Source organism: Trichechus manatus, unplaced genomic scaffold (assembly GCF_000243295.1).
Source record: "Trichechus manatus latirostris isolate Lorelei unplaced genomic scaffold, TriManLat1.0 scaffold00080, whole genome shotgun sequence".
Taxonomy (NCBI): Eukaryota; Metazoa; Chordata; class Mammalia; order Sirenia; family Trichechidae; genus Trichechus; species Trichechus manatus.
This window is the reverse complement of record NW_004444016.1, coordinates 2605026-2631365: the sequence shown is the minus strand read 5'-3', so window position 1 is coordinate 2631365 and position 26340 is coordinate 2605026. Positions and strand designations below refer to the sequence as shown.

Below are 26340 nucleotides of genomic sequence, written 5' to 3'. Positions count from 1 at the left end.
AAAAAAAAAAACCTGAAAAGCAAACAAATGAACGAAGCTCTTTAAGCCCTGTTTCCAGTGGGGACAACAACAGCATTTGCCTCAGAGGGCTGGAATGATGAATTAATGCACCCAGCCTGGGCACATTAGTGCCCCAGTATAATTGTTATTATTAGTTGCCATCGAGTCGATTCCAACTCTTGGGGATCCCATGTGTCACAGTGGAACTGTTCCATAGGGTCTTCATACACCGTTCAGAAGCAGATCACCAGGCCTATCTTCCAAGGCACCTCTGGGTGGGTTCAAACCCCCCACTTTTTGGCTAGTAGTCAAGCACTTAAGCGTTTGTACCACTCAGGCTCCTGCCCCAATATTAGCTATGATTAAAGCTTGATAAATACTAAGTGCTAGAGAATTTCACACATGGCCTCTTTTAGCCCCATGGCGACCCCAGAAGGAGGGCTTATCGTCACGTAGTGGCTCAGAGGCGCAGTAAGCATCAACACCCCACAGCTGGAAAGAGGCAGAGCAGGGGGGTAGACCCTAAACCAGCTTTTCCTGCCATTCCTCTGCTCCCCACCCCCAGCAGCAGCCCATGTTTCCATACACTTTCTCATTCTGAAACAACTCTGAAGAGTTCTCTCTCCCACTAATGACCACAAACTGTTCTGTGAACAATTTTTTCAAAAACGAGGCAAATCAAAAACTTATGACCAAAAATAACTGACAGCAAACAGCCCCAGAGTTGTCTGTCCCCTGACCCTGAGTCTTGACCACACAGCTGTTTTGGAAATCTCTGTGGGCCAAAGCATGGCTTTAAAGTAACTATGCAAAACATATGGTTGGAAAGGCCAACGGGAAAATAACCAGTGGAGGCTTGTGCATAAACGTCCAGGACCACTGTGGCTCTGGCAAGCCACACCCCTGTGCTGCCAAGAGGGGAGGCTAGTGTGCAGGGCCAGCCAGTGGCCACTATGGGATGAGGAGAAGGGGTGCTGGGGGCCCTGAGGCTTCCTGAAGGCAGAGTCTCTGGGGCCAGGACTCTGGAGGGGAAGGGCACCACACACCTCTACACTGCTCCCTGAGGACTGTGATTTCTTCTAACAGGGATCAACAGCTGTCTGTTTTTTGTTTTGTTTTTTTTTAACACTCTGTATTCATTTCCTATGGCTGCTGTAACAAATGACCACAAACTTTCGGATTAAAACAACAGAAATTTATTCTCTTACAGTTCTGGAGGCCAGAAGTCTGAAATCACTGTCACTGGGCCAAAATCAAAGTGTCAGCAGGGCCATGCTCCCTCCAAAGGCTCTAGGGGGAATCCTTATTTGCCTCTTCCGGCATTCCTTGACTTGTGGCCACATCACTCCACTCTGTCTCCATCTTCACATTGCCTCTTTGTGTGTGTGTATGCATGGGTATGTGTGTGCGTGTGTGTATGCATGTGTATGTGCATATGTATGCATGTGTGTTTTGAGTATGTGCATGTGTGTGCATGTGCATGCATGTGTGTTTAGTGTGTATATGCATATGTGTATGTGCACGTGTGCAGTGTGTGTGTGTGTGTGTGTGTGTGTGTGTGAACTCCCTCCACCTCCCTCTTGTAATTGGATTTAGGGCCCACCCAGATAACCCAGGACAATCTCCTGTCTCAAGATCCTTACTAAATCATATCTGCAAAGACTCTTTTTTGCCATATAAGGTCACATTCACAATTGCCAGCAATTAGGCATGATTATCTTTTGCGGCCATTTACCACACACCTGCTTCACCTCTGGAAAGCTAGAAATGTTGGAGAAGGTGGAACAGGAGAAAAGCGCACAGGGGACCTGGGAGGAATGCAAGGAGACCTAAGGGAGAGCAGGTCCGTGTGTGGGAGGGAGGCCAGCCCTGGGCCTCAGTGCCAGAGCTCGATTAGGGAGGCCTGTAAGGGGAAAGGAGCCCTGGTGGTATAGTGGTTAAGCACTTGGCTGCTAACCAAAAGGCTGGAGGTTCCCCTTAAACAAACTATAGCCCCTGGAGTCTTCATAAAACCAAACGATAGTTTAGCTTAACTACTAAAGAATGTCTGCCTTGAACATTGTGCTCTTTTAAGAACTATATGGGATCAAATTAAGAGTAGTAACTCGAAATATTAGATAGGAACCTTAGGGGGCATTGAGTTTATATTAATGGGGGAAGAACAACTCAGAAAAGGAGGGTGAGAATGGTTGCAGAACTAGAATGTAGTCGGTGTCACTGAATTGTACATGCGGAAATTGCTGAGCTGTATGTTTTACTGTGTATATTCTCAACAATAAAATATACAAAAAAAAAAAGAGAAAGGAAGGAAAACTCCTTTTCCAACTACGTATCTGTGTGAGGACAAGTTTTCTTTATATACTTCAGCCAGAACAACATACTGGAACAGATTGAGTACAAAAGCAAACGTGAGACTCCACCAATCTTCTGTTAAACCAGTCATTAAAGAGATTGACAAATACTAAACAATTAAAAAAAAAAAAAAGTTGGAGGTTCCAACCCACCAGCCACTCCATGGGAGAAAGATGTGACAGTCTGCTTCTGTAAAGAAAACAGAAAATCTTTGGGGCAGTTCTACTCTGTCCTATAGGGCTACTATAAGTCAGAATCAACTCGATGGCAACAGGTTTGGCTTCTGTTTTTGGGTGTGAGGGGAGGGGAGGGCCAGCTCAGTGTACAAAGCACGTGGGAGGAGGGCAGGCCTCCAACGGCCAGAGCCTAGGATTCTTGCAGGCATGAGGAGGGGCCGAGAGGCTTGAAAAGCAAGCAGCATGTGAAGAGCTCAATCCCAAACAGCTCAAACCAAGCTGCTGGCCTCAGTTCCACACCCACATGGACAGAGGGCCCCCAGCCCATCTCTGGACCTACGTCTCTCAGGGCTCCACTCAGCCCAGCCAGGCTCAGGCTGTCCCTTCCCACCCACTCCCTTGCAGGCCAGCAGTGCCCTGTTCTCTTGCTCCCTTGGCTGGCAAAGCGGCCACACAGCAGGTCCAACATGTTCAGGACAGGAGGGACGGCTCATGGAACACAGCCTCTGTGAGGAAAGCAGCCCCTACCCACCCTGACCACCTCCCACCCATGTCTACCTTACTCATAAACCCAATAAAAAAACACGTCCTGTTCTGTCCCTCAAGACAAGCGTCCCCTTAAATGAAAACAGGCAGGAACAGTATGTTGCTATCATTGCTCCCTGCCTTCTCTTCAGATTCCCCTCAAAGACGATCACAGGGCATTCGCAAGCTCTGCACTAGTAGATCCAAGTGCAGCTCAGTTGCAGCCCCCGGGGCTCCGCCCCAGAGTCCTCTCAGCTCCAGGATGGCCACCGAGAGTGGACCAAAAGCCCCAAGAGCAGCACCCCATAATCTGTGGGGGAGGGGTACTCTCACACCTTCCTCAAGCCCCATCAAGCCTGGGTCCCAGGGTGCAGGCTCGCCCAGGTGGTCAGCCCTAGGCCATCCATGCACCCTCTCCCTTATAAATGGCTGCCCGGTTTCTTGTGTTTTTAACTCACATTGGCTTGTTCTGCTACAGCACACCTCAGTCCAGGGGTGGGCAGACTCCTTTTGCAAAAAGCCTTGTTTAGGAAAAATAAAAATGCTGATGGAGCCCACAGGCGGGGGAGGCATTCACAAGAAAATGGCTTCATTGTGTAACATGGCAGAGAGGGAAGAAAACCCCACAACTTAGATAAGAGTATGGGTGAAATCACTGTGGACACATTTGAGGTAGCATATCCCGGAGGCCAGGTGGGCCAAAAGCTGGCTGCAGGCCACCTGTGCCATCTGAGACCATATGAGCACCAGCCCAGGAAAAACAGAGCATTAGGTCAGCTACTCGATGCAAAGGCTGTGCCGGCATCTCTGAGGCTAAGGACCTCCATATCAGAGGACCGTGACGGGGGCCAAGCCCATCCTCTGCTCTGCAATGCGCAGGCAGGAGGACACCATGAGCTCCAGGAGTCACACTCAGTGGAGATTGACCAGAAGGAGGGAAGAAGCAGCCGCCTGACTGTCCACATGGCAAACCCCCAAACATGGAGCGTCCAACCAGGACAGTGCCAGCAACAGGGCACTTACCACATTCCAGAAGAGTGGGTTGAAGGTGATGGTGAGGACAGCAGCCACAAAGCTGGGATCCGAGGGGTTCACGTAGCCCAGCAGCCGGATCATAACGTAGAGGTCTGCCTGCAGGGACAGAAGCAGCGTCAGCGGGAAGCCTGCCCAGGGCCCTGCAGCCAGGACCTGGAGTGCCTGAGGGGGGCAGGCCCCAGAACTCAGAAACAAAGTTACCCTCTGCGAACAAGCGGAGGTTTGGGAACACCCCCAAGTCCAGGAAAGCCTACTACAATGTAGTCTCATAAAACTGAAGATAACGAGCTGCAACTTAGTCAACTGTGTCGTGCCCTGTTAAAGGTCGCAGAGGAGCAGTGGGCATGGACGCTAGACAAGGAGAGCCCGTTAGCGGCCTGAGAGCGAACTGCCACCACACCTGGGGGCCGATGTGTGGGTCACCGCATGGCGCAAAGGGGACTGACCCACTGGGGTGCAGGTTTGCAGAGGCCCTAGAGAACACTCAGTGGCTGAAATGTGTATGAAGAGCCTCACTAGCAATCAGATGAAAACAGAACAATAGTAATGCACCTTTTCTCACCAGCTACCTCATCCCAAACGTAAACAACAGACAACACTGAGTGCTGATGAGGCTGGGCAATGGCTAGTGAAATTGCTTATGGGTGCTCTCCACACCCCACAATTTCACTCCCATGCATCTGCCCTTTTGGACCTCGTATGTGTGCAGGGACCACTAACAAACATGTTCCATCAACACCGCTTGCAACTGAAAAGATCAGAAATAGTTAGAAACAACTGAGGCATCCATCGACAGAAGAATGGAAGAAAAAATATGGCCTACTCCCAAGGTAGTTAAACAACAGATGTAAAAATAAATGAACTAGATCCACAGGCATCAATACGTAAAGTTCTCAAACACAGAATGTCAGACGAAAAAAGCAAGTTGCAAAGTTCATAGAGCATATACATAAATTTTCAGAGAACACACAACAATATAATGCTAAATATTCTTTGTGTGTGTGTGAAAAAGACTAACATTGAGATACACCAAGTTCAGGACACCTGTTGCCTCTAGACCAGGGCTGCTCACCCTCAGCACTTTGGGCTGGTCAGTCTGTTGTCCTGTGCATTGTAGGGTGTTTAGCAGTAGTACCTCCCCAGCTGTACAACCAAAACTGACCCCAGACATTGCCAGATGTCCTCTAGGGGCAAAATCACCCCCACTGAAAGCCACTGCTCTACAGACCAGAGAAAAGAATGACTGGAAACACTCAAGATTGGTTTCTTTCATGAAAAAAGATGGGGGACACAGGAAATTCTGGGTGGCAAGTCCTTTACTGAGTGCATGCATTATCTCTGGAGCCCTGGTGGTGCAGTGGTTAAGAGTTCGGCAGCTAACCAAAAAGCTGGCAGTTTGAATCCACCAGTCGTTCCTTGGAAACCCTACACGACAGATCTACACTGTCCTATAGGGTTGCTGTGAGTCGACAGCAACACGTTTTGTATTATCTCTGTACTTTTCTTTGGTTTTCATTTTAACAAGGACTTTAGAGGCCCAGAGCACTGAAAAGGCGGTGTCTCCCCCTCTCCAATTCAAAACAAAAGCACTAAATAGTGTAATAAGTGCAAGTCCACTGGGGTTCTGATCTTTCTCATAGTGTCTGCTTTGGTGTTGTGTTGTGTTTTGTTTGGGAATATAATAAATTCTTTCAAAAAATGCTCTGAATCCAAAGGAGAATGAAGAAAACAAGATACAAAGGAAAGATTAGTCCAAAGGTCTAACGGACCACAACTATCAGTCCAGTACAACTAGATGGTGCCCGGCTACCACCACTGACTGCTCTGACAGGGATCACAACAGAAGCTCCCGGACAGAGCTGGAGAAAAATGTAGAACAAAATTCTAACTCACAAAAAAAGACCAGACTTACTGGACTGACAGAGACTGGAGAAACCCTGAAAATATTGCCCCCGGACACCCTTTTAGCTCAGTAATGAAGTCACTCCCGAGGTACACCATTCAGCCAAAGATTAGACAGCCCCATAAAACAAAATGAGACTAATGGGGCACAGCAGTCCAGGGACAAGAACTACAAGGCAGGAGGTGACAGGAAAGCTGGTAACAGGGAACCCAAGGTTGAGAAGGGACAGTGTTGACGTGTCATGGGGTTGTTAACCACTGTCATAAAACAATATGTGTACTAACTGTTTAATGAGAAACTATTTGTTCTGTAAACCTTCATCTAAAGTACAATAAAAAAAATTTTTAAAAGCTCTGTCTCTCGTTTTGGGGTTGGGGTGGTTGGGTCGCCCAGCCCCGCAGGTGCAGCACCTGGGGATGAAGCCGAGGGCCCTGCCCACACCTGGATGCACCCTTCCTCCCTGCACAAGCAGCAGCAGCAGCAGCCTCCACTCCCATTCTTAGTTTACCAAGCAACCTTTCCCTGGTATAACTCAGCCTACCCAGACCCTTGGAGCCATCCAGGCAGCACTGCTGAGTGCACGCAATAGTCTGGAAATTCTTCCACATGGCCTGGCCCACAAGTGGGCCTCCTCTCCTGGTCAGACTTTGTACTTCTCAAAGGCAAGACCCGAAACTCCCTATGGGCATGAGGGTAGAGATCAGCAGATGATAGAAGTCCTAGAATACAGACCTAATGTTATGGATTGAATTGTGTTCCCTAAAAATACATACTGAAATCCTGACCCCTATACCTGTAAATATGGAGCCCTGGTGACGCAGTGGTTAAGAGCTTGGCTGCTAACCAAAAGGTCAGCAGTTCGAATCCACTAGCCGCTCCTTGGAAACGCTATGGTGCAGTTCGACTCTGTCCTATAGAGTGGCTGTCATAGATTGAATTGTGTCCTCCAAAAATACCTGTCAAGTTGGCTAGGTCATGATTTCCAGTATTGTGTGACTGTCCACCATTCTTTCATCTGATGTGATTTTCCTAGGTGTTGTAAATCCTCTGTCTACGATGTTAATGAGATGTAGATTCAATCTACAAGATTAATCTACAATTTAAGCCAATCTCTTTTGAAGTATAAAAGAGAGAAGTGAGCAGAAAGACAGGCGGACCTCATATCACCGAGAAAGCAGCGCCGGGAGCAGAGTGCATCCTTTAGACCCGGGATTCTGCGAGAAGCTCCTAGACCAAGGGAAGATTGATGATAAAGACCTTCCCCCAGAAGCAACAGAAAGAGAAAGCTTTCCTCTGGAGCTGGCACCCTGAATTCACACTTCTAGCCTGCTAAACTGTGAGAGAATAAACTTCTCTTTGTTAAAGCCATCCACTTGGTGGTATTTCTGTTACAGTACTAGATAACCAAGACAGTCGCTATGAGTTGGAATTGACTCATCAACAACAGGTTCGGTTTTTGGTATACCTGTAAATATGGTTGTATTTGAAAATAGGTTTTTCTTTGTTATGTTAATTATGTCATACTCAAGCAGGGTGAACTCTAAATCTAATCACTTCTGAGTTATAAAAAGACCAGAATGGACACAGAACAAACACCATGGGAGGCCAACAGAATAAACAGACAAGGAAAGACCTCCCTCTAGAGCCACACCCTAAATTTAGACTTCTGGCCTCCTGAACGGTGAGAAAATAAATTTTCTGTTCTTTAAAGCCACCCATTTGTAGTGTTTTGTTATGGCAACACTTGGAAGCTAAGACATCTGCCTACTAAATGAATGAACAAGCAAATAAACCAGCAAGAGAACTAAGCGAACATGTGGAGAAACAGCTGAGAGAAAAAGATGACCAGGTGAGCACCAACTGCATTAATAACAAATGGACAAAGGAAGGCCCACTGGGGGAACATGGAAAGAACAAGTGCAGTGCAGGCCCTGCCCAGGTTGACTGCAGCCTCAGTGTGCTCCCAGCGTACTGTAAACCACACTTTTTCTTCCAGGTCCATCTCCATCTTTCCTGAGGGTGTACCCCTAGAAGCCCTCGACAACACCACATCTGTAGAGGGCACGGTGGCCCTCAGAGGGTTGAACACCTTCTGACACCAAGCTCTCCTCTCAGATCAGTACACCCTTCCTTTAGCAGATCCTTGGGCTCCGACCAGGAACCTCAAGTCTCCCTGGATATCACACCACACAGAGAGGCCAAGTCACTCAGGAAGAGTGAAACCACCAGGGACACGCCTCAGAAATGGGGTGCCCTGCCTCACAGGGGAATACCAGCGTCTCCCAGTCAACAGGGCTGCCAGGACAGTGGTCCAGCCATGTGGCCCCAAAGCCTCCAGAACCTGGGCTGACCAGAGAACCAGCTCTACCTTCTCTGTTTGATAATACACACTTATTAAATTAAGTACCTCCTGAATTAATTCCAGTCCACAGTTGGGCTGGGGTAGGATGTGAGAGAAAGATCTATGGGGGAGGGAAAGATGGCCTAGGGACTGGGGAGTCCCAGCTCTGGTCATCACTCAGCCATTTAGAGGTCACCTCACCTTGCTGCTCCTCAAAAACCAAGCCAAACCTGCTGCTGTCAAGTAAATTCCAACTCAGCAACCCTGTAGGACAGAGTAGAACTGCCCCAGAGGGTTTCCAAGGCTGTAATCTTTACAGAAGCAAATGCCACATCTTTCTCCCAGGGAGTGGCTGGTGGGTTTGAACCGCCGACCTTTTGGTTAGCAGCTCAGTGTTTAACCACTCCACCACAAGGGCTCCTTTCACTGCTCCTTAGTCAGCAGAATTCCTCCAGGTCTCTCCCCTTTGCCCTGTTCCCCATCTGAATCCATGGCACATCCAATCACCCAGCCAAAACCATTCCTCTTGCCTCTTATCCACCACATATTCCAGGACCCTGTCACTAAGCCCTGTCCATCCCACCTTGTAAGTCACCATCTAGTCTGCCCCCTCCTTCCAGCCCCACCACTTACAGCATGGCCCACCCCAGGCCCACCCTGATGGTCCAGGGTGATCTTCCTCTCAAACATCTGCCCCATCTCCCCCATGACTTCCCACTGCTTCCAGTGTCACACCCTCATCCAGCGGGCTTCCCGAGCTTACTCTGCCATGCCCCTCACGCCCTGACCCCGGCTGGCTTACTGGGCTCACTCTGCCATGCCCCTCATGCCCTGACCCCACACAAGATTCCCGAGCTCACTCTGCCATGCCCCTCATGCCCTGACCCCACACACGATTCCCGAGCTCACTCTGCCATGCCCCTCACGCCCTGACCCCACACAGGATTCCCGAGCTCACTCTGCCATGCCCCTCATGCCCTGACCCCGGTTGGCTTCCCAGACTCACTCTGTGCCCCCTCAAGTCCTGACCCTGGCTGGCTTTCCGGGCTCACTCTTACCATGCTCCTCATGCCCTGATCCACACAGGCTGATACAGCAACTCGCTCACTAGCCGGACTCCCACCTGCCATCCTTCCTGCCCTGTCCCACTCACCCATGCTGGACACCTCACCGTAGACACTTTCACCACAGCCACTGCACATGTTTGAGACTCCCTCTACCCATCTGGACCCCTCTGGCAAACTCCTACTCATCCTTTCAGCACCCAGCTGAAGCAGCTCCCCTATATCTTCTTTGACCCTACTGTTTACCCCATTGCAGTTATCTGTTCATCTACCCCAGTCCCATAATAGTCCCTCCAGGCTAGGGACCACTTTTTCTGCATCTTTGTCTCTCCAGTGCCCATCCACTGCCTGGCAGAGAATGAATGTTTGCTACGTGAGGCTGGCACTTGCTCCATCATGAGTAACTGAAAGGGCTCCCAGCACTCCCTCCTGGCATTCTGACACCCTCCACTCAGGGGTGCAGGCCACCCTTGACTTGGCTTTGGACTGGAGATCAGAGCAGCCTATGGGGACTCTGCAGGTGGGGAGCTAGCAGCTCCCACCAATTCCTCAGGACGCAGAGCCCCAGAGCTTCATGGTCACTGCCCGTCCAGACACTGCACTTCATATTTATTTCTCTGGCACCTTTCAGGCTGAGAAATCAAGCAGTGTCTTCCGAGTCTGGCAGGGGAGGGATGGCCAGGGAGGGGCAGGAGCAGCAAAGGCGCCTGGAAACTCGGGGACTGGCCGACTCCAGGCAGAGGTCGGCCTAGGGTCTCTCTGCCGGAAGTCCTGGCTGTGGAGCGGGTGGAGGTGTGTCAGCAGGAGCACAGGGGTCAGGGCCTGGGCTGGTGCAAGGAGTCAGTGGCAGACATGTCACCCCAGCCCTCCCTGAGACACCATTCTCCCCATCCTTCAACTCTGCAAACTCCCCCAGGCCAGCTGCCCTGCGGCCTCTGCTTTGATTCATCCCAGGTAAAGGAACTTGCATCAGGCAAGCCTGCAGCTTGAATTGTCTTTTTTACCATGTGCTCATTTTTGAAACGGCAATTCCCGCAGGGGTTTATAACAATAACTCTATAAATGAGGATTTTATTACTAACCAGAACTCCCTTTACGGAGCGTTGCACATGCAGTCTCCATTCTCCTCAGCCAGCATTCTCTGTTCCTACCTTCTCCTGCACACCTTCAACCAGTCACGCACTTGATGTTCACCATGACAAAGCTGCTGACAGGTACATTTTACAGGTGGTTGTGATCTGACCACATGGAGCAGAAAGAAAATAAGTGAAGCACATTCTCTCCTGTAATCCTCCCAACAGCCTGTGAGGTAAATCATCATCATCCTCATCCTATGCATCAGAAACTGAGGTGAACGGACTCACAATGGGCAGAGCCAGGGTCCAAACCCCGTGGGTCTAGTTCTAAAGGCCCCAGCCCTGCTGTCTCCCCAGGGGACCCTCAGAGATCCATCCCACTTGGCCTTGTGAGCCCATGCAGGCTATGTCCTGAGCACATGCCCCGACCTGTCTGTCTCAGCAAGTCTCGAGCCTCAACCACATCTTATTTCAGAGGGAAAACCTGTGGAGCCATCCCAGAACTTTCTCAGTGTTAGCAATGAAAGCCTCACATGCCAGAAACCCCAGACCCAGGCAAACCAGAATGGCTGGTCACCCCAACATCATCCACCAGGTGGCCTTGTCTGGGCCTTAACCACTGCACCCTCCCGCTGCCTTTGGGTCACCGGGAAGCGGTCAAGTCTCTCCCTGTGGGTCAGCCATCAACGGGAACAGGTAGACCCACTGATCCTGAACTCACAAGGGCTGGCCCAAAGAGGGAAGAGTGTGAGGCACAAGTTCCAGGGCAGAGTCCCCTCCAGCTGGGGAGAAGGTGACAGACAGTGGAGAGGGACTCATGGTGGAAACCTAAGGCTGGGACATTAAGTGAGAGAGCTGGCAGATGGCTTCAGGGAGGGCCTAGGAAGGCTTCAGTCATCTGATCAGAACAGGGATCACCTGTGGAGCAAGGCGGGGCACTGCCTGCGAGAGGCACAGGGAATTTCTAGGGTGATGGGAATGTGGCACAAATGGTTAAGTGTTCAACTAATAACAGAGGTTGATAGTTCAAACCCACCCGGAGACCCCTAGGAAGACAGGCCTGGAAGTTTGCTTCCAAAAGGGGTCACAGCCTTGAAAACCCGATGGAGCAGTTCTACTCTGTCCTGAGACATGGGGTCACCATGAGTCTAAATCGACTCCACGGCAGCTAACAACAAACACAACAGAATGTTCAACTGGAGTCTGGGTTGGCCGGCATATGCATGTCAAACTCCCCAACTGTCTGCTGAAGGCCTGGACAGCTGTCCACTGGAGGCCTGGACAGCTCACCGTGTGCAAACTGCCCTCAGTAAAAGGAGAGGTCTAACAAAGGGCTTCCGGAAAAGTCAGCTGGAATCATCTCCTCAGCAGCCTGTACCCCTTAGGTTAAACACTGCCTTCTCGTTTAATAATTTCACTCACTGTCGTTTTACAAACAGTGAGCACCCACCAAGGGGACCCTACCTGGGGGAGGGAGGGACTAAGGTAGAAGGACCCCAGCATGGGGCTAAGACACCCATAATGAACTCACTCATACCAGCTACTGAGATCAAGGGGCATTTATTTAAACTTCACACATCTCATCTCATTCAATCCCTGCTCAGCAGATAAGAAAACCAGAGGCTTAGAGAAGACCACACAGGTCAGTGAGGAGCCTTAGGCCACCTAGGCTCATAGCAACCCCACAGGACAGAGTAGAACTGCCCCACAGGGTTTCCAAGGTTGTAATCTTTACAGAAGCAGACTGCCACATCTTTCTCCAGAGGGGCAGGTGGCTGTGGGTTTGAACCGCTGACCTTTTGGTTAGCAGACAAGCACTTAAAGGCCAATAAAAAAGCCATAAAGTCCTAATACAAAAGGATGCAATTGCATATTCTCTGCAGGGGCAGGCCTGCCAGAGGCCAGAAGGAAGGACTGGAGCTCCTGTTGCCTTGGAGGAAGGATAAAAGTCAGTGTTTCCAGGTCTTGCTGGGGTGGGGGAGGAAAAGTGAGGCCCTGCAGGGTTAGCAGCAACTGGTACACCCTCCCCTCAGCCCTGACACCCACTCCCCCGACCCAGTTAGGGCTGAACCTGTCGAAACTGGACCACGGCCCCCTTCCCTACCAGGTCCCAGTGCCCTCAGGTCAACCTGGTCTCCTGAGGGAAATATCTGATAACCCCAGTCACCTTGAAGAGCAGAGAGACTCCAGGCCTGGTTGCCTGGAGAAGAGCCAGATCTGTAGGAAAGAATGACTAATGGCTCAGAGTGGAATTCCAGGCAACAGGGGGGCTTTTAGGGAGAGGAAGCCACCTGGCTTCCCACTCCCTACTGCAGGTGCCTTCCTGATTGCTCACTGCACAAAATCCCTCCTGAAACAGGATCAGCAAGAAAGAGCCAAAAGCCCAGGTCAGGTGGGAGTGTGCAGGAGTGGTGCCTGGCCATCCTCTGCAGATCCCTGGGCCACCTGGACCAAGGGAAGGGCTTCCACCCTCCACGTCCCCCCCAAAAAAAAAACCTTGTAAAAGCAGTGACATAAGTAGTGCCATCCTAGCTAACTGGGTAACTGTAAGACTGGAAGCCCTTCAAGGTCACAGTCTGCAGAGCTCTCCTTGTTTGGCTGAGGAGAGGGACAACCTATCAGATGCAGGAGGAAACTTTAGCTGAGCTCCAGGAATAATCCCATACCGTCCCTGACCAATGGGCTCCGCCAGTGAAACCCCACAGGCTTGTAAGGAGGAGGCTCATAGCAACTCCACTTTACTGAGGGATTTGGAGACGCTTGAGAGCAATGTTTTATTTTCAGGGAATGATTTGCAGCAGGTAAACAGCACCCAGGGTTCATGCCACATTGTGACATCCAAGCAAACAGTAGGAGCCCAGTGAGTCAAAGTCACATCGATCGCAAGCAGCCATTTGATTGTACATACTCTATACATCAAACGGCAGGAGAGACAGAGCAGGGGCTGCCCAGGAGGGGAAAGGGATGCACCAGCACTGCAAAGCCTGCCTCGTGCCTCGACCAGGTGCTGTGCATGTGCCCCTAGCATTGCCAGTTGGCGCTGTCAAATGTTTATGGGGCAACTTCTGGCCAGAGCCCTGTGCCTGGTGCCTGGGGTACAAGAATGAGCGTCCCGGTCTTTTTCCTCTAAGTATGATCTAGCAGGAGTGGGGGAAGGTGTTATACATTAGGCAGCTCTCTGACCCTATTTTTTTTCTACTCTGCACTAGGGTCACTGGCTCAGAGGAAAGACTCTGGGCTTTGGCAGCTCACAGATCCAGGCTGGGCACAGGGCTCCACCATGCACAGCACAATTCCTATGACCAATCTGAGTCGCGAGTGTGCCTTCAGTAAAATTGGGGTAATGACACTAGCCACCAGGGTTACATTCAGGACAGAGGTGAGGACAGGTATGAACATACAGGGTGCAGAAGGAGGTTCCTAGTGGCAAGGGTGTTCATCCCCTTTTCCTGTTTGCTTATGCTAAGATAAATATTTCACCTGTCTCACTTCCTGGAGGTCACCACCCCCTCCCCCAACCCCGGGGAAGATAACCATTCTAAAGGATGGGTCAGAGAGAGGAACGCTGGGCCAGGAATGTAGCCATGGTGGAATTTGAGGACGAGGCGGCCCTGGAAACTGGAGACAGTCTTAGCGCAGGAGGAGCCAATTTGTTAGAAGGTCACAGTGCCAGTTATCTCAAATACCACTGGTCCGTTGCAACGGAGCCCTGGAAAATACATTGCTTTGAAATGCCCTTAAGCCCCACAATAAAATGAAATTGCCAGCAGCTGCTCCAACTCCCCAAATCCATAACTACTTTCCAGAGGTGAAGGACATCCCTTCATTCATTCATTGGTTCATCTGTTCACCGAATGTCTGGCTGTGATGGCTCTGATGGCGCATGAGCTCCTCAGTCCCTGGGCCAAGAGCAGTGCTCCCTTCCATGGTGGGGTCTGTGTGGTCTGACTACCCCCACCCCCTTCTTCTCTCCTCTGTTTGACTGTGGGTTTCAGGTCCCTTTCCTTTAAATTCACCTTCAAGGGCCCAGAACCGAGGCTTCTATCAGGTTGGCATCTACCCAGAGGCACCTCAGAAGAAAGTCCTGGTGATCTACTTCCAAAAAAATCAGCCACTGACACAGATGGGGTTGCCATGAATCAGAATCAACTCAATGGCAACTGTTTTTTGGGCTTTTTTAATGAACAACTTGATGTCCATGAGTTCATCAACTTAGATAAAATGGGCACAAATGAAAGATGCAAACTACCAAAATTCATCCAAGAAATAATCCTATACCTATTAAAGTAATTAAATTCACATTAAAAACCTTTCAAAAAGGAAAATTTCAGGCCCAAATGGTTTCACTGGATGAATTCTACCAAACATTTAAGGAAGAAATAATACCAATTCTACATAATCTCTTCCAGAATACAGAAGAGGAGGAAACACTTTCCAGTTCACTTTATGAGACCAGCATTACCTTAATACTAAAACCTAAGACATTACAATAAAAATACAAACCAATATTCCTCATTGAGTGGATAAATAATCATCAAATTCCACCTTTTCCTGACACCAACTACGAGGATAAAACAAATCCCCGCCTTTCACTTCTCTGTTCAGTTCTGACACCAGCCACACCTGCAGCACTTCTTTCTCTGACCCTAACCACCCAGAGCTATGTCAGATCTCACAAGTTAAAGGACAAATACACAGTCCTCCAGACTGCTCGGTCTGCCCAAGACTTCAGACACAAGCTCAGGAGTCCCCAGGAGCTACCTTCACTTCTGACCTGCTAGCTATGAATTCGGGGGTTCCCTCGACCCACACAGGATACCAGTCTTAAGCTTGACAGTCCCTAAGCCCCCCACCCCCTTACTTCTGACCTGATGGCTCCCACTACTTCCTCAGGTTCGATAATTTGCTGGAACAATTCACAGAACTCACAGAAAGTGTTACACTTACAATTACAGCTTGATTATGGCAAAAATGACACAAATGAAGAGACCTATAGCGTGAGGTCTGGGAAGGTTCCCAACACGGAGCTTTCAAGTCCCAAGAAAGGGACGTACTACTCTCCAATGTGCACTGATGTCTTCACCAACCAGGAAGCCCACGAGGCTTCCGTGTCCAGATATTTTATTGGGGCCTCAATGCATAGGGATGATTAATTGAATCATGCCCCCCATCTAAGATCAGCTGATATCAGCTGGCCAGGCCAGCCCCACTCATTAGCACAAACCCTCAGGTGTGGTCTAGAGGCCTTACATAACAAAAACACCTCAATTACTTAGGAAATTCTAAGGGTTTAGAGTTCTCTCTCAGAGAATAAGGGCAAAGACCAAATTACTCTGGATAAAGTTAAATTCTTTATTCCACACTCAGGAATATAGCCATAAAGATCCTCAACAAAATATTAACAAATGGAATCCATCAAAATTATATATATAATGGATAATATGTCATGACCAAGTGGGGGGTTGTCCTTGGAATTCAGGGCTGCTTCAATATTCAAAAAACCATATGATTATCTCAATAGATTGAGAAGAAACTGAGCTTAAGAGAGAATTTCACTGACTTGCCCAAGGTTATATAATAAGTGGCAGAGTAAAGCCTCAAATCTATTGTCTTGACTCTGATCCAAAAAATATTGAAGACAAAATGTATGTTCTTGGGATTTTACTAAATAAGTCACCTAATACAATGGCCAAATATTTAACTAAAGTGATAACATCAAAAGGTTTTTAAAAAACATTTTGTGGAGCAGGGAAATATCCTTCCCCAAAAGGTAGTCAAAACACCCCATATCTGCCATGAGGACTTTGCTTCAAATGGTTTATACTTTCGCTCCCATATTACAAATGGGGACTGTCCAACTACAGGTACCGGTCGCCCTACCTAGCCTCTGAGCTTCCTAAATACAGGGTCTTTGCCTTCTGAAGACCACCCTCATGTGAGCTGCACTTTACAGTTTATAAAGTTCCTCCATACCCTTTGTAATCATTTTGGTCTTCACCATAGCCCCATTACCAGTCCCATTTTCTAGCTCAAGAAACTAAGGCCCCCCACTCTTGGCACCTACAGTGAGTAGGTGATACCACCCATCTGCTCATGTGAATAGGTGAGTCTATGGAAAAGAAAAGGGATCTTATACCTGGGCATGAAGAGAGTCCACTGGGAACCATGACCCTGCTCTCAGCAGCTCAATTTGCTCTGATACTCTGGGTTCTCCAAGAAGCCAGCACAGAAATATTTGACATACATGGCCCTAGACCGGCATCCCTGCCTGTGACCAGCAAGTCCCTGCTCCCATCCACCCACCAGCAAGAAACCCACATCAGGGAAGGCAAAGAGTGAGGCAAAAAAGGGCTTAGGTCAATGAACCTACTGGGGGCAAGTGCCAGGCATACCCCTTACCCCAATAAGTAAATTTTTAAATTAAAAACAAAACCAAGATTCTGGACCAATCGAAGCAGCCCCAAAGAGAGCTGGCTAAGGGTACAACCAGCTATGCAAGCATTGTGTCCAACAGTGGCACTGTCCAACATAATATTGTAGCCATTAGCCAGCGTGCCTACTGAGTACTTGGGGTGTCATAGGATAAAATGACAATATTTTGGATACATTGGGTTGAACAGAATATATGATTAAATTTTTATGTTTCTTTTTCTTTAATATGGCTACTAGAAAATTAAAAACTCCGTACGTGGCTCACATTACATTTCTAATGGATGGCGCCCGTGTGTGAGATCTGGCAGCCCATCAGGTGAAGAGAAACCTTGAGACTTACTCAGGCCAGGGATTGACATCTTTTAAAAACAGAGTTTGAGTGAGGAGGAAGAGGAGATACTGCAAATACATATTGTTGTGGAGGTTGGGTTTCTTTCTTTTTTTTTTTTTTTAAAGAAAAATCCCTTGGCAATAGGAAGCTTAACTGTACCAATGAGAACAGCAATGGAAAAACAGAATGTTAGCCAGTGAGGGTCACCCTGACCTGTACCCCTCAAATGCTCCCAGCTCTCAAACTGCACAGCCCCATCAGGTTCTAGTGGAAAGGAGAAAGGGCAGGGAAGCCTCCCCCACAGATCCAATTAATCTTCCCCTGCTCTTGGCTAAGCCTCTTTGCCACTCCACCTAGAATATAGGCCGTGCCTCAGGGCAAATGTGCTAGGCCAGGCTCTGAGTTGGGTCTGCTGTGTGTCCCTGTCCGCCTGCATTCTGCCCATCCCTTACTAAGGGCAGCCCACCTTTCCCCACAGAATTACCTCCTCCATGAAACACTGGTGGCTAAACCAAGCAGTGCTGATGGGCCTCGCCTTGGAATTCCAACCAAAACCAAACTCACTGGCATTGAATCTCATAGCAACCCTACAGGACAGAGTAGAACTGCCCCATAGTGTTTCCAAGGCTGTAAATCTTTATGGAAGCAGACTGCCACATCTTCCCCCCTCGGAGGGGCTTGTGGGTTTGAACTGCCAACTTTTCGGTTAGCAGTCGAGCGCTTAACCGCTACATCAACAGGGCTCCTCAGAACTCCAACAGCCCTTCTCATTTGTGATTTACCATGTAAACCGAGATATCTCGAATGCTCCTGGGGGCTGGTCTGCGTCTTGGTCTGGGTGCTGATTACACGGGTATGTTCACTTTATGAAACTGCATCGAGCTCTAAGTGTACGCTCTGTCACTCATCTGTAAGTCTGTTTTATGTCAATGAAAAGTTACCTGTAACAGTAATGTCTTTTCCTCAGCCATCCACTTCCTACTACCCTCCTCCACTACCTCAGGGTTGGCTGCCTAGCCTTTCCTTGTTCCTTGAACACTCCCTCCTTAAGACTTTCTCGCACTGTGCTCCCTCTACCATTAGCCCTCTTACCCCTACTGGTTTATCATTCAGGTCTCCAATCACAAGTTACCATCTCAGAGAGATCTTCTGGGACCACCTATCTTGGGATTTCATTCCCACTTCCCCACCAGGCTACTCTCTAAATATCTCCTTCAGAATATTTCAGCTTGTTTCCCTGTCTCCCTTCTAGAATAAAAGCTCAGGAAGAGCAGGACCTTGACACAAGGCCCTCAGGAACCACTGGCTGGGTCAGTGAATGAATAAACACACGTGTGAGTAGAGAATAAAGGGAACAGACAGACTAAATCAGAGACTGCTGCAAGCAGAGATGTCTCTTATGGGCTCAATGAACAGTGGCTGATTGATGAAAAAGGATAATGAAGAATCTAATAGGAAGTTTTGATACATGGGAGAACATAGGCAAGCGGAAAAGCAACTGGAACTGGGAGACTGGGGAGAGACCCAGGAAAAGGCCAACTCAGCCAGCTGAGCCAGCACCAGGTCTCCACCTTCAGGGCCCTACCATCCCATCCCGTACACAACGCTGGCAGGTATGGACTGTCCCAACATCGACCCAGGACGGGGTGAGAGTCTGCAATCTGCTCAGAGTCACGGAGTGGAGGCACCAGGGCTCAACACTATTCTTGCCCCAGCTGCAGGTCAGGCCTTCCGGCCCCTCCGGGCACACTCGCAGTCCTCACACGCGCACGTACCCTCGCTCGCACACACCTGCTTCCACTCCCCACACTCTGTAATACACAGCCTCCAGTATACACACCCACGCTTAGACACACGCTCCCCGAAACGAGACCACACAATACCGGAGACTCACACGCAGACACACACAACCTCAGGCACACCCCTGCCTGACACACGCGCGCGCGAACACACACACACAATCTGAGGCTGGCTTCCTCCCTCTCAAACACCCCGATCTCGCATCTCTGAGTGAGTCTCTCAGTCACACACGCGCACACGCGCACACAAGCACCCACGCAGGCACGCGGCGCCCCCGCCCCCGTTGCCTGGTAACGCCCGCAGCCCCGCCCCCCGGGCGTTGAAAGCGGTGCCGGCCACCAGCCTTCCTGGTCCCTCTCTCTGCGGCCCGGGTGGCCCGTCAGCCCGTAGCCCCGCGCGGTCAGTACCTGCCTGAAGTCAACACTGCCGAGGCCTCCGCAGCAGTCAGGCCCGGCCGCGGCCCAGGTCCTTTCAGCAGGTGCCAGCCTCGGAGGGACCACGCGGAGCCTCGCAGCGCCTCCCGCCGTCCGAAACCCGCCCCATTGCGCTGGGGGTTCGCCGCCGGCCGGGGCGCTTTCCCGGTGACCACCGCCCCGCCCTCCCAACACACACACACACACACACACACACACACACACACACACACACACACGCGCGCGCGCGCGCGCGCTCTCCCTCCGGCCTTGTGGGAAATGTAGTTCCCGGCCCCTGCGGGGCGCCTAGTTCCCGGGCTTGCGACGGCTTCCGAGGAGCTGGGAACTACAAGTCCCAGGGTCGCTGGAGGCACGCGACGGTGTCCCCGCGCCTGCAGCCCGCCTGCCACTGACCTGGCGTCCTGTGCTCGACTGGCGGAAGTGCGTTAGAGGCCGGCGGCCGTGGGTTGTAGATATAAGTAGCTCCCGGGCAGCCCCCTGCGGATTCGGACTTTGGCCGACTCTGCTCCCCGCCCAGTAGCGGAGTCGCCTGGCCCCGGGGCCGTGCGGCCAGAGCGGAGTTTATCGCTTCCGGCCGGAGGCAGCTCCTAAGTCCTGGTCCCCCGACTCCCCGGACCTTTTCGTTCAGCCAGGGACACCTCCCCTCAGTCGTCGGTCACTCATTCTTGCTTTCACTCACCGTCTGTGTGCTGAGGGCGCAGCAGCCAGCAAGACAGACAAGGGCCCTTAGTCTTTTAACGGAGATATATAAAGGATTACAACTCTGATAAGCGCTATGATGGAAAAAACTGGGGGCTAGGTCAGGATAACAAAGGATACGCTCTTAGAATGCTCAGGGAAGGCCTCTGACGAAGAGAGGTTTGAGCTGATGAGAAACTGCCAGTCATACAAGGTGCAGAGGCAGGGCTGGAGAGTGGACTAGGAACAGGAAATGGCACCTGCAAAGGCAGGAGAAAGGATAGAATTTAGGGGTACTTCAGGAGTAGAGGAAACCCTGATGGTGTAGTGGTTAAGAGCTACAGCTGCTAACCAAAAGGTTGGCAGTTGGAATCCACCAGGCGCTCCTTGGAAACCCTATAGAGCAGTTCTACTCTGTTCTATAGGGTCGCTATGAGTTGGAATTGACTCAACAGCAACGGGTTTGGCTTTTTTTATGGTTCAGGAGTAGAGAAAAGGCTAGTGAGCTACGGAATAGTGGTGGAGGGCGAGTAGCAGGAAAGAAGGAGTTAAAAAAATAGGTGGGTTTTAGATGTATGGGTCCAAAGAGAAACGCTTTTGCAGCTGAGTATTACCTATATGGGGAAATAGATTGAGAGATTTGCTCAAAGTCAGGCAGCCAGGCAGGACCAGACTCCATGTCTCAATGCTCTTTCCACAACACCAGCTGCTTCCCAATTTCGGTGGCCAACATCTCTCCACCTTATGGTTGTCAGGTGCCATCAAAACAATGCCAAGTCATAGCGACCTTACGTACAACAGAACAAAACACTGCTTCATCCTGTGCCATCCTCACAATCTTTGCTATATTTGAGCCCATTGTTGCAGCTGCTGTGTCGATCCATCTCATGAGGGTCTTCTGGACTGGTCCCTCCTGATAACCCGTCCAAAGTATGTGAGAGGAAGTCTCACCATCCTCCATTCTAAGTACATTACAGTACCTACCATTGTTGAATGTTTACACTGCATTCCCTTCCCTGTGGTGATTGCTTTACAGGAAGCCCCAGCCTTCACCACATCCTCAGGAGGGGGTGGGCAGGCCAATACAGCAGAGAGAGCACTGGCCTTGGAGCACACACTAGCTCTGTGACTGTGGGCAGCTCTCCTTGTCCTCAGAAGTAAAATGGGAAAAGATGTGTTGCTCAAGCTTATCACATAGGAGCTGACCCCTGGAAGTGCTTCACCGACAGAGCTGGGTTTACAATGGGTACTCAAGGACTAGTTCACTAAGTAACCCCTGGCATTTCACAAGTCAGGAACCCTCACCTGCTCAGGATACCCAGGCAGGCCCTGCTGGAATCAGAGCCATTTCTGGGGAGCCCACCAAGGTGAGGGTGGGGGAGGCTCCTAGCGAGCATTCCCTTACCCCACATGTCTAACTCACTGAAGCCCCAGTTTTCTCCTGACCTACCTGGCCTCTCTTGTTGTTTTGTTAAGGCAACAAAATGAATTTTTGTGTGTTTTGTTCATCTGGAAACAAAGAAAGTTAAACATCAGAGGTCATATCAGAGCTGATGTAACTAGAGGAATACACTCCTCCACCCCTAAGTCCCTCCACCCCTGTGAAAAGCAAACACCCCACCCAGAAGACAAACTGGAAGTTGAAATGTGACTGGGTTGTTCAGATCAAAAGCCTGCTGAAGATACTTAAGGGCAGAAGTCTTTGCCTCTCTCCCTTGAAAGCTCCAGGTCTGAAAGGTTGTAGGGAAATCAATCATCCAGGCCAAACTCCTTTGCTAGGCTGCTCCTTCTGCAGCATCCCTGGCAGATGGAAATGTCACTGCTGCTTACATGCTTCAAGTGATGGGAGGTTCACCACCTATTGAAGTAGTCTGCTTTACTATGGGACCAAAACCAATAACTAGTTGCTGTGGAGTGAATTCTGATTCATCGCAACCCCGTGTGTGTCAGAGTAGAACTGTGCTCCATAGGGTTTTCGATGGCTGATTTTTCAGAAGTAGATTGCCAGACCTTTTTTCCGAGGTACCTCTGGGTGGACTTCAACAGCCAACCTTTAGGTTAGCAATGAGTTAACTGTTTGTACCACCCAGGGACTCCTACAATAGGACAGGGGTGTTTATTCATGACACTGAGCCAAAGTCACCCTTCCAGAAGCTTTAACAAATCAAGCTACATTCAACCCTCAGGGTCACCTCTCTGATAGCTCTTCAGATAAGGGAATACAGTTATCAAAGGCTATCTCCTAGTCTGCTCCAGGCCAAACAACTCCAGATGACCTCTCTTGCAAGGGGCTTGACCCCTGCTACAGAAAATCAAGACCAAAAGAAGACTTAACCCCTTTATTGCCCTCCCCATTCTCCCTGAGCTCCCTCCCCTGCACTAGATCCCCCCATACACACCAAATCTGGCTGTGTTAACTCCCAGTTCCCAGCAATCATTAAAATGGGCTTTTATGATTAAAATTAACATTTGCTTATTGGATGTCTTTGGGTTCTACTCTGAATCTATTTTCTGTTCATAAAACAGGCGTCAGGGTACTGCTTGAGTGAGGCTGCAGTGAGGATGGAGGTGATAACTCGCACAGTAGCTTCTCAATGGACATGGGTTTCCCTCCTTTCTGTATAAATGAGACTCAGCTGTTAGGATCACACCTGTGGACACGCTGCTGGGGTTGGATCAGCCCAGCCCTGGCATCCAGGAGAGCTAGATGACAGCTCAGGGGCTCTGAGTTCCTGGGAGGAGATAGGGTGAGAAGGAGCCAGGATGGCAGCCCTGTGGAAACTGCTTTGGGTGGCTCAGTAAACCAGGAGGGAGAGGTGGGCATGTGGGACCCCAGTGCCCAGTGCTACTTCCTAGATTTGGGCCTGGACTGCCTTCCTCCTGGCCTAGGAACCAGAGAGCTTCAGGGGGTCCACAGGAGCACGTGGAGTGGAGCAGCACAGCAGCTGCGGGTGATGAGTTCCCTGTCCCTCCCTGCTGCCCTGGGCCTAGGAATGAGTCCTTTCCTTAGTGACCTCCTGCTTGCCTGACAGAGGGCACAGGAGTGAACTCACTTGAACCAGCCCTCAATACCTCAGCCAGCCCAGAAACACAGCAAGGAGGTCGGTGCTGGTGGGCCTTTCCGCCTCTCAGCATCCACAGCACAGACAAGGCCTGCCTTCCACCCGGCCTCCTGGCTGTTCCTGGATCACCCAGCACACTCAGGGACTTTGTGCTGGCTGTTCTCCAGGTCTCCACACAGCTTCCTCCCTCACCACATCAGGTCTCTGCTCAAGCATTGCCTTTACACTCCACCTCTCCGTCCCCCTTGCCAGCTTCATTTCTCTCCACAGCCCTTATCACCATGTGACACATTCATTCAGCTTATTCATTTATTTTGTATTTTGTATTTTGTCAGTCTCTCCCACTAGGAGGCCAGCTTCACCAGGGCAGGGGTTTTCATTTGTTTATTCACAACTCTATTCCGCACCTGGACCAGTGCCTGGCCCAAGGTAGGCATTCAGTAAACATTTACTGAGTAAATGAACAAATAATTCTGCCACTCCCAAGCTAGATGACCTTGGGCAAGTCACCCCTCTGAGCCTCAGTGGCCCTCTCTGTGGAGCTGGGAGGGTGGCCGGGTCTATGCTTAGATCTTATGGACAGAGCGATCCTGGCAGTCCCTGCCGGGCTGCTTCCCGCGTTGGGAACTGGGACAAGTGCCTTGCCCTCTCTGACCTTCAGAGTAAAAGAGAAAATCCAAACAAGCGCTAACCACAATGGAATACTCAATGGGATGACCATATAAAAAAAAATCATAATAAATAAAAATGAATGTTTAAACCAGAAAATAACAAGTGTTAGTAAGGATGTGGAGAAGTCGGAACCCTTGTGCACTGCTAGTGGAAACATGAAATGTTATAGCCGCTGTAGAAAATAGTTTGGCAGTGCCTCAAAAAGTTAAACATAGAATTACCATAGGATCCAGCAATTCCCCTCCTGGGTATATACCCACAAGAATTGAAAGCAGAGACTCAAACAGATACGTGTACATCAGTGTTCATTTCAGCAGTGTTCACAATAATCAGAAGGTGAAATCAACCCAAGTGCCCATCAACTGATGAATGGATACACAGAATGTGATCTATTCATACAACAGAATGTTATTTAGCCATAAAAAGGAGTGAATCACTGATACATGCTGTGACACAAAAGGCACAAATTATGATTCCATTCATAGGAAATATCTGGAATAGGAAAATCCATAGAAACAGAAAGCAGGGAATGGGGGAAGGGGGAGTAGGGAGTGACTGCTTAATGGATACCGGGTTTCCTTTTGGGGTGATGAAAAAGTTCTGGAACTAGGTAGAGGTGATAGTTGCACAATCGTGAATACACTTACTGCCACTCAATAGTACACTTGAAAATGGTTAAAATGTTAAATTTTATGTTATGTTTATTTTACTACACTAAAACAAAAACACACAAGGAAAGACAGAAAATTTTTTGAGCCTTCGTAGTGCCGTTGGCCCTGGCTGTGAGTACTTTACAAGCATCATTTTCTTCAAGCCTCATCGCAGCCCATTGAGACAGGGAGTATTGCTCTGGCTTTCCCGATGAAGAAACTGACTCAGCCGGAAGGAACTCACAGTCATGCAGCTAAGCACGTGGCTAGATTTAAACCTGCCTGCCCAACTCTAAGCCTGGGCTTTGGTCACTACACAGCCCTGCCTCCCTCAGGTTGGATGAGACCACACAAAATGCCCAGCACAGACTCCTGCACACACTCAGCTATGTGGTGCTCAAAGCCCATCATGTTTCTTCCCCCTTCTCTGTTTCTTTTCCTTATATGCATTTTAGCCATCATATCAAGACCCAGCTAAATCCTTGTTTCCTCTGAGAAGCATGATTGCTCCTCTAAGGATAAAGGCAAAAAATTATCCCTCACCAGGGCTTCCTCGGTCCTGTGGGCCAGGCGTGGCCCACCTTTCCAATTCTTCTTGCTCTCTGCACTCCAGCCACATTGGCCTGTTCTTAGTTCCTTACAGCCACAGGGCCTTTGCACCTCATGTTCCTTCTTCCTAGCACACTCTTCCCTTCTTTGCGAAGACTTTGTCTGCTTTGCCCACCACTGTACCTCCTGCAGAGTGGATAAATATTCAGTTTCAGGTTTACAAAATAATCAGGCTGAATGGAGAATTCCCATATACCTCCTCTTTTCCCCCTGCAAACAGTTTCCTTTGTTATTAAAATCTTACCTTTGTGTGGTACATTTGTTATGATTGATGAGCCAATGGTGATAAATTATTATTAAATAAAGTCCATAGTTCACATACAGTTCTGGGAGGAGGCAGTCCCCTCAGACAAGCCCAGGGACCACGGTCCTCCCCGCTCTCCCCCCTGTGAGCATCTTTAGGCTTCAGAACAAACCACCACCCGCTGAAGCCTGATAAACAGCAAGACTTGTTGTTATTGTTAGGTGCCATTGAGTCAGTTCTGAATCATAGCAACCCTATAGGACAGAGTAGAACTGCCACATAGGGTTTCCAAGGAACAGCTGGTAGATTTGAACTGCAGACGTTTTGGTTAGCAGCTGAGCTCTTAACCACTACGCCACCAGGGCTCCTAAACAGCAAGACTATAAAGTAATGAAATTCCACCTGATGCCCAGTTGTCTAACCACCTCCTCCTGGGAAGATCAGGCAGGAAAATCTACATTACGCTTCATGTACGGAGTCGTGTAGTCCCTGGAGTGTAAAATTGGCTGGCGGAGGGGTTTGCTGGTCCCTTGTCTATGATGAAGGAGCCCTGGTTTCACAGTGGTTAAAGCGCTCAGCTGCTAACCAGAAGGTCGGCAGATCGAACTCAGCAGCAGATCTGCGGGAGAAAAGATGTGGCAGTCTGCTTCCGTAAAGTTTTACAGCCTTGGAAGCACTATGGGGCAGTTCTACTCTGTCCTATAGGGCCACTACGCATCAGAATCAACTCAATAGCAATGGGTTTGTTTGTTTGGTTGGTTGGTTTTGTCTACTACTGTGCATCATGGGGCATGTGTAGAAGAGTTTCCATCCCACCTGAACAGCTTTCAAGCCAGGGGGAGCTGCTCATCATGAAACAGTCCTAGTTCCTCTCCTATAGTGCAAAGTGAGAGCACGTGTAGAAGAGTTTTCCGTTTCCACTTGGACAGCTTTGGAGCCAGGGAGGACTGCTCATC

At 49.6% G+C, this 26340-nt stretch overlaps 1 protein-coding gene across 3 annotated transcripts in view; it reads right to left on the bottom strand.

Moving 5' to 3' along the window:
• PEMT (phosphatidylethanolamine N-methyltransferase) overlaps window positions 1-19581 on the bottom strand; it is a 126020-nt gene extending 106439 nt beyond the window's left edge. The window contains exons 1-3 of one of the 3 annotated variants that reach the window (XM_023735553.1): window positions 19443-19581; window positions 10479-10634; window positions 4077-4184 (exon numbers count right to left, since the gene is read on the bottom strand). In XM_023735553.1, the coding sequence (XP_023591321.1) occupies window positions 4077-4169 (93 nt within the window). In that variant the 5' untranslated portion in view covers window positions 4170-4184; window positions 10479-10634; window positions 19443-19581. The remainder of the gene's footprint in view (window positions 1-4076; window positions 4185-10478; window positions 10635-19442) is intronic. The other 2 variants (XM_023735552.1, XM_004381013.2) reach the window with 2 other exon arrangements.
• Between the last annotated feature and the right edge of the window lie 6759 nt (window positions 19582-26340).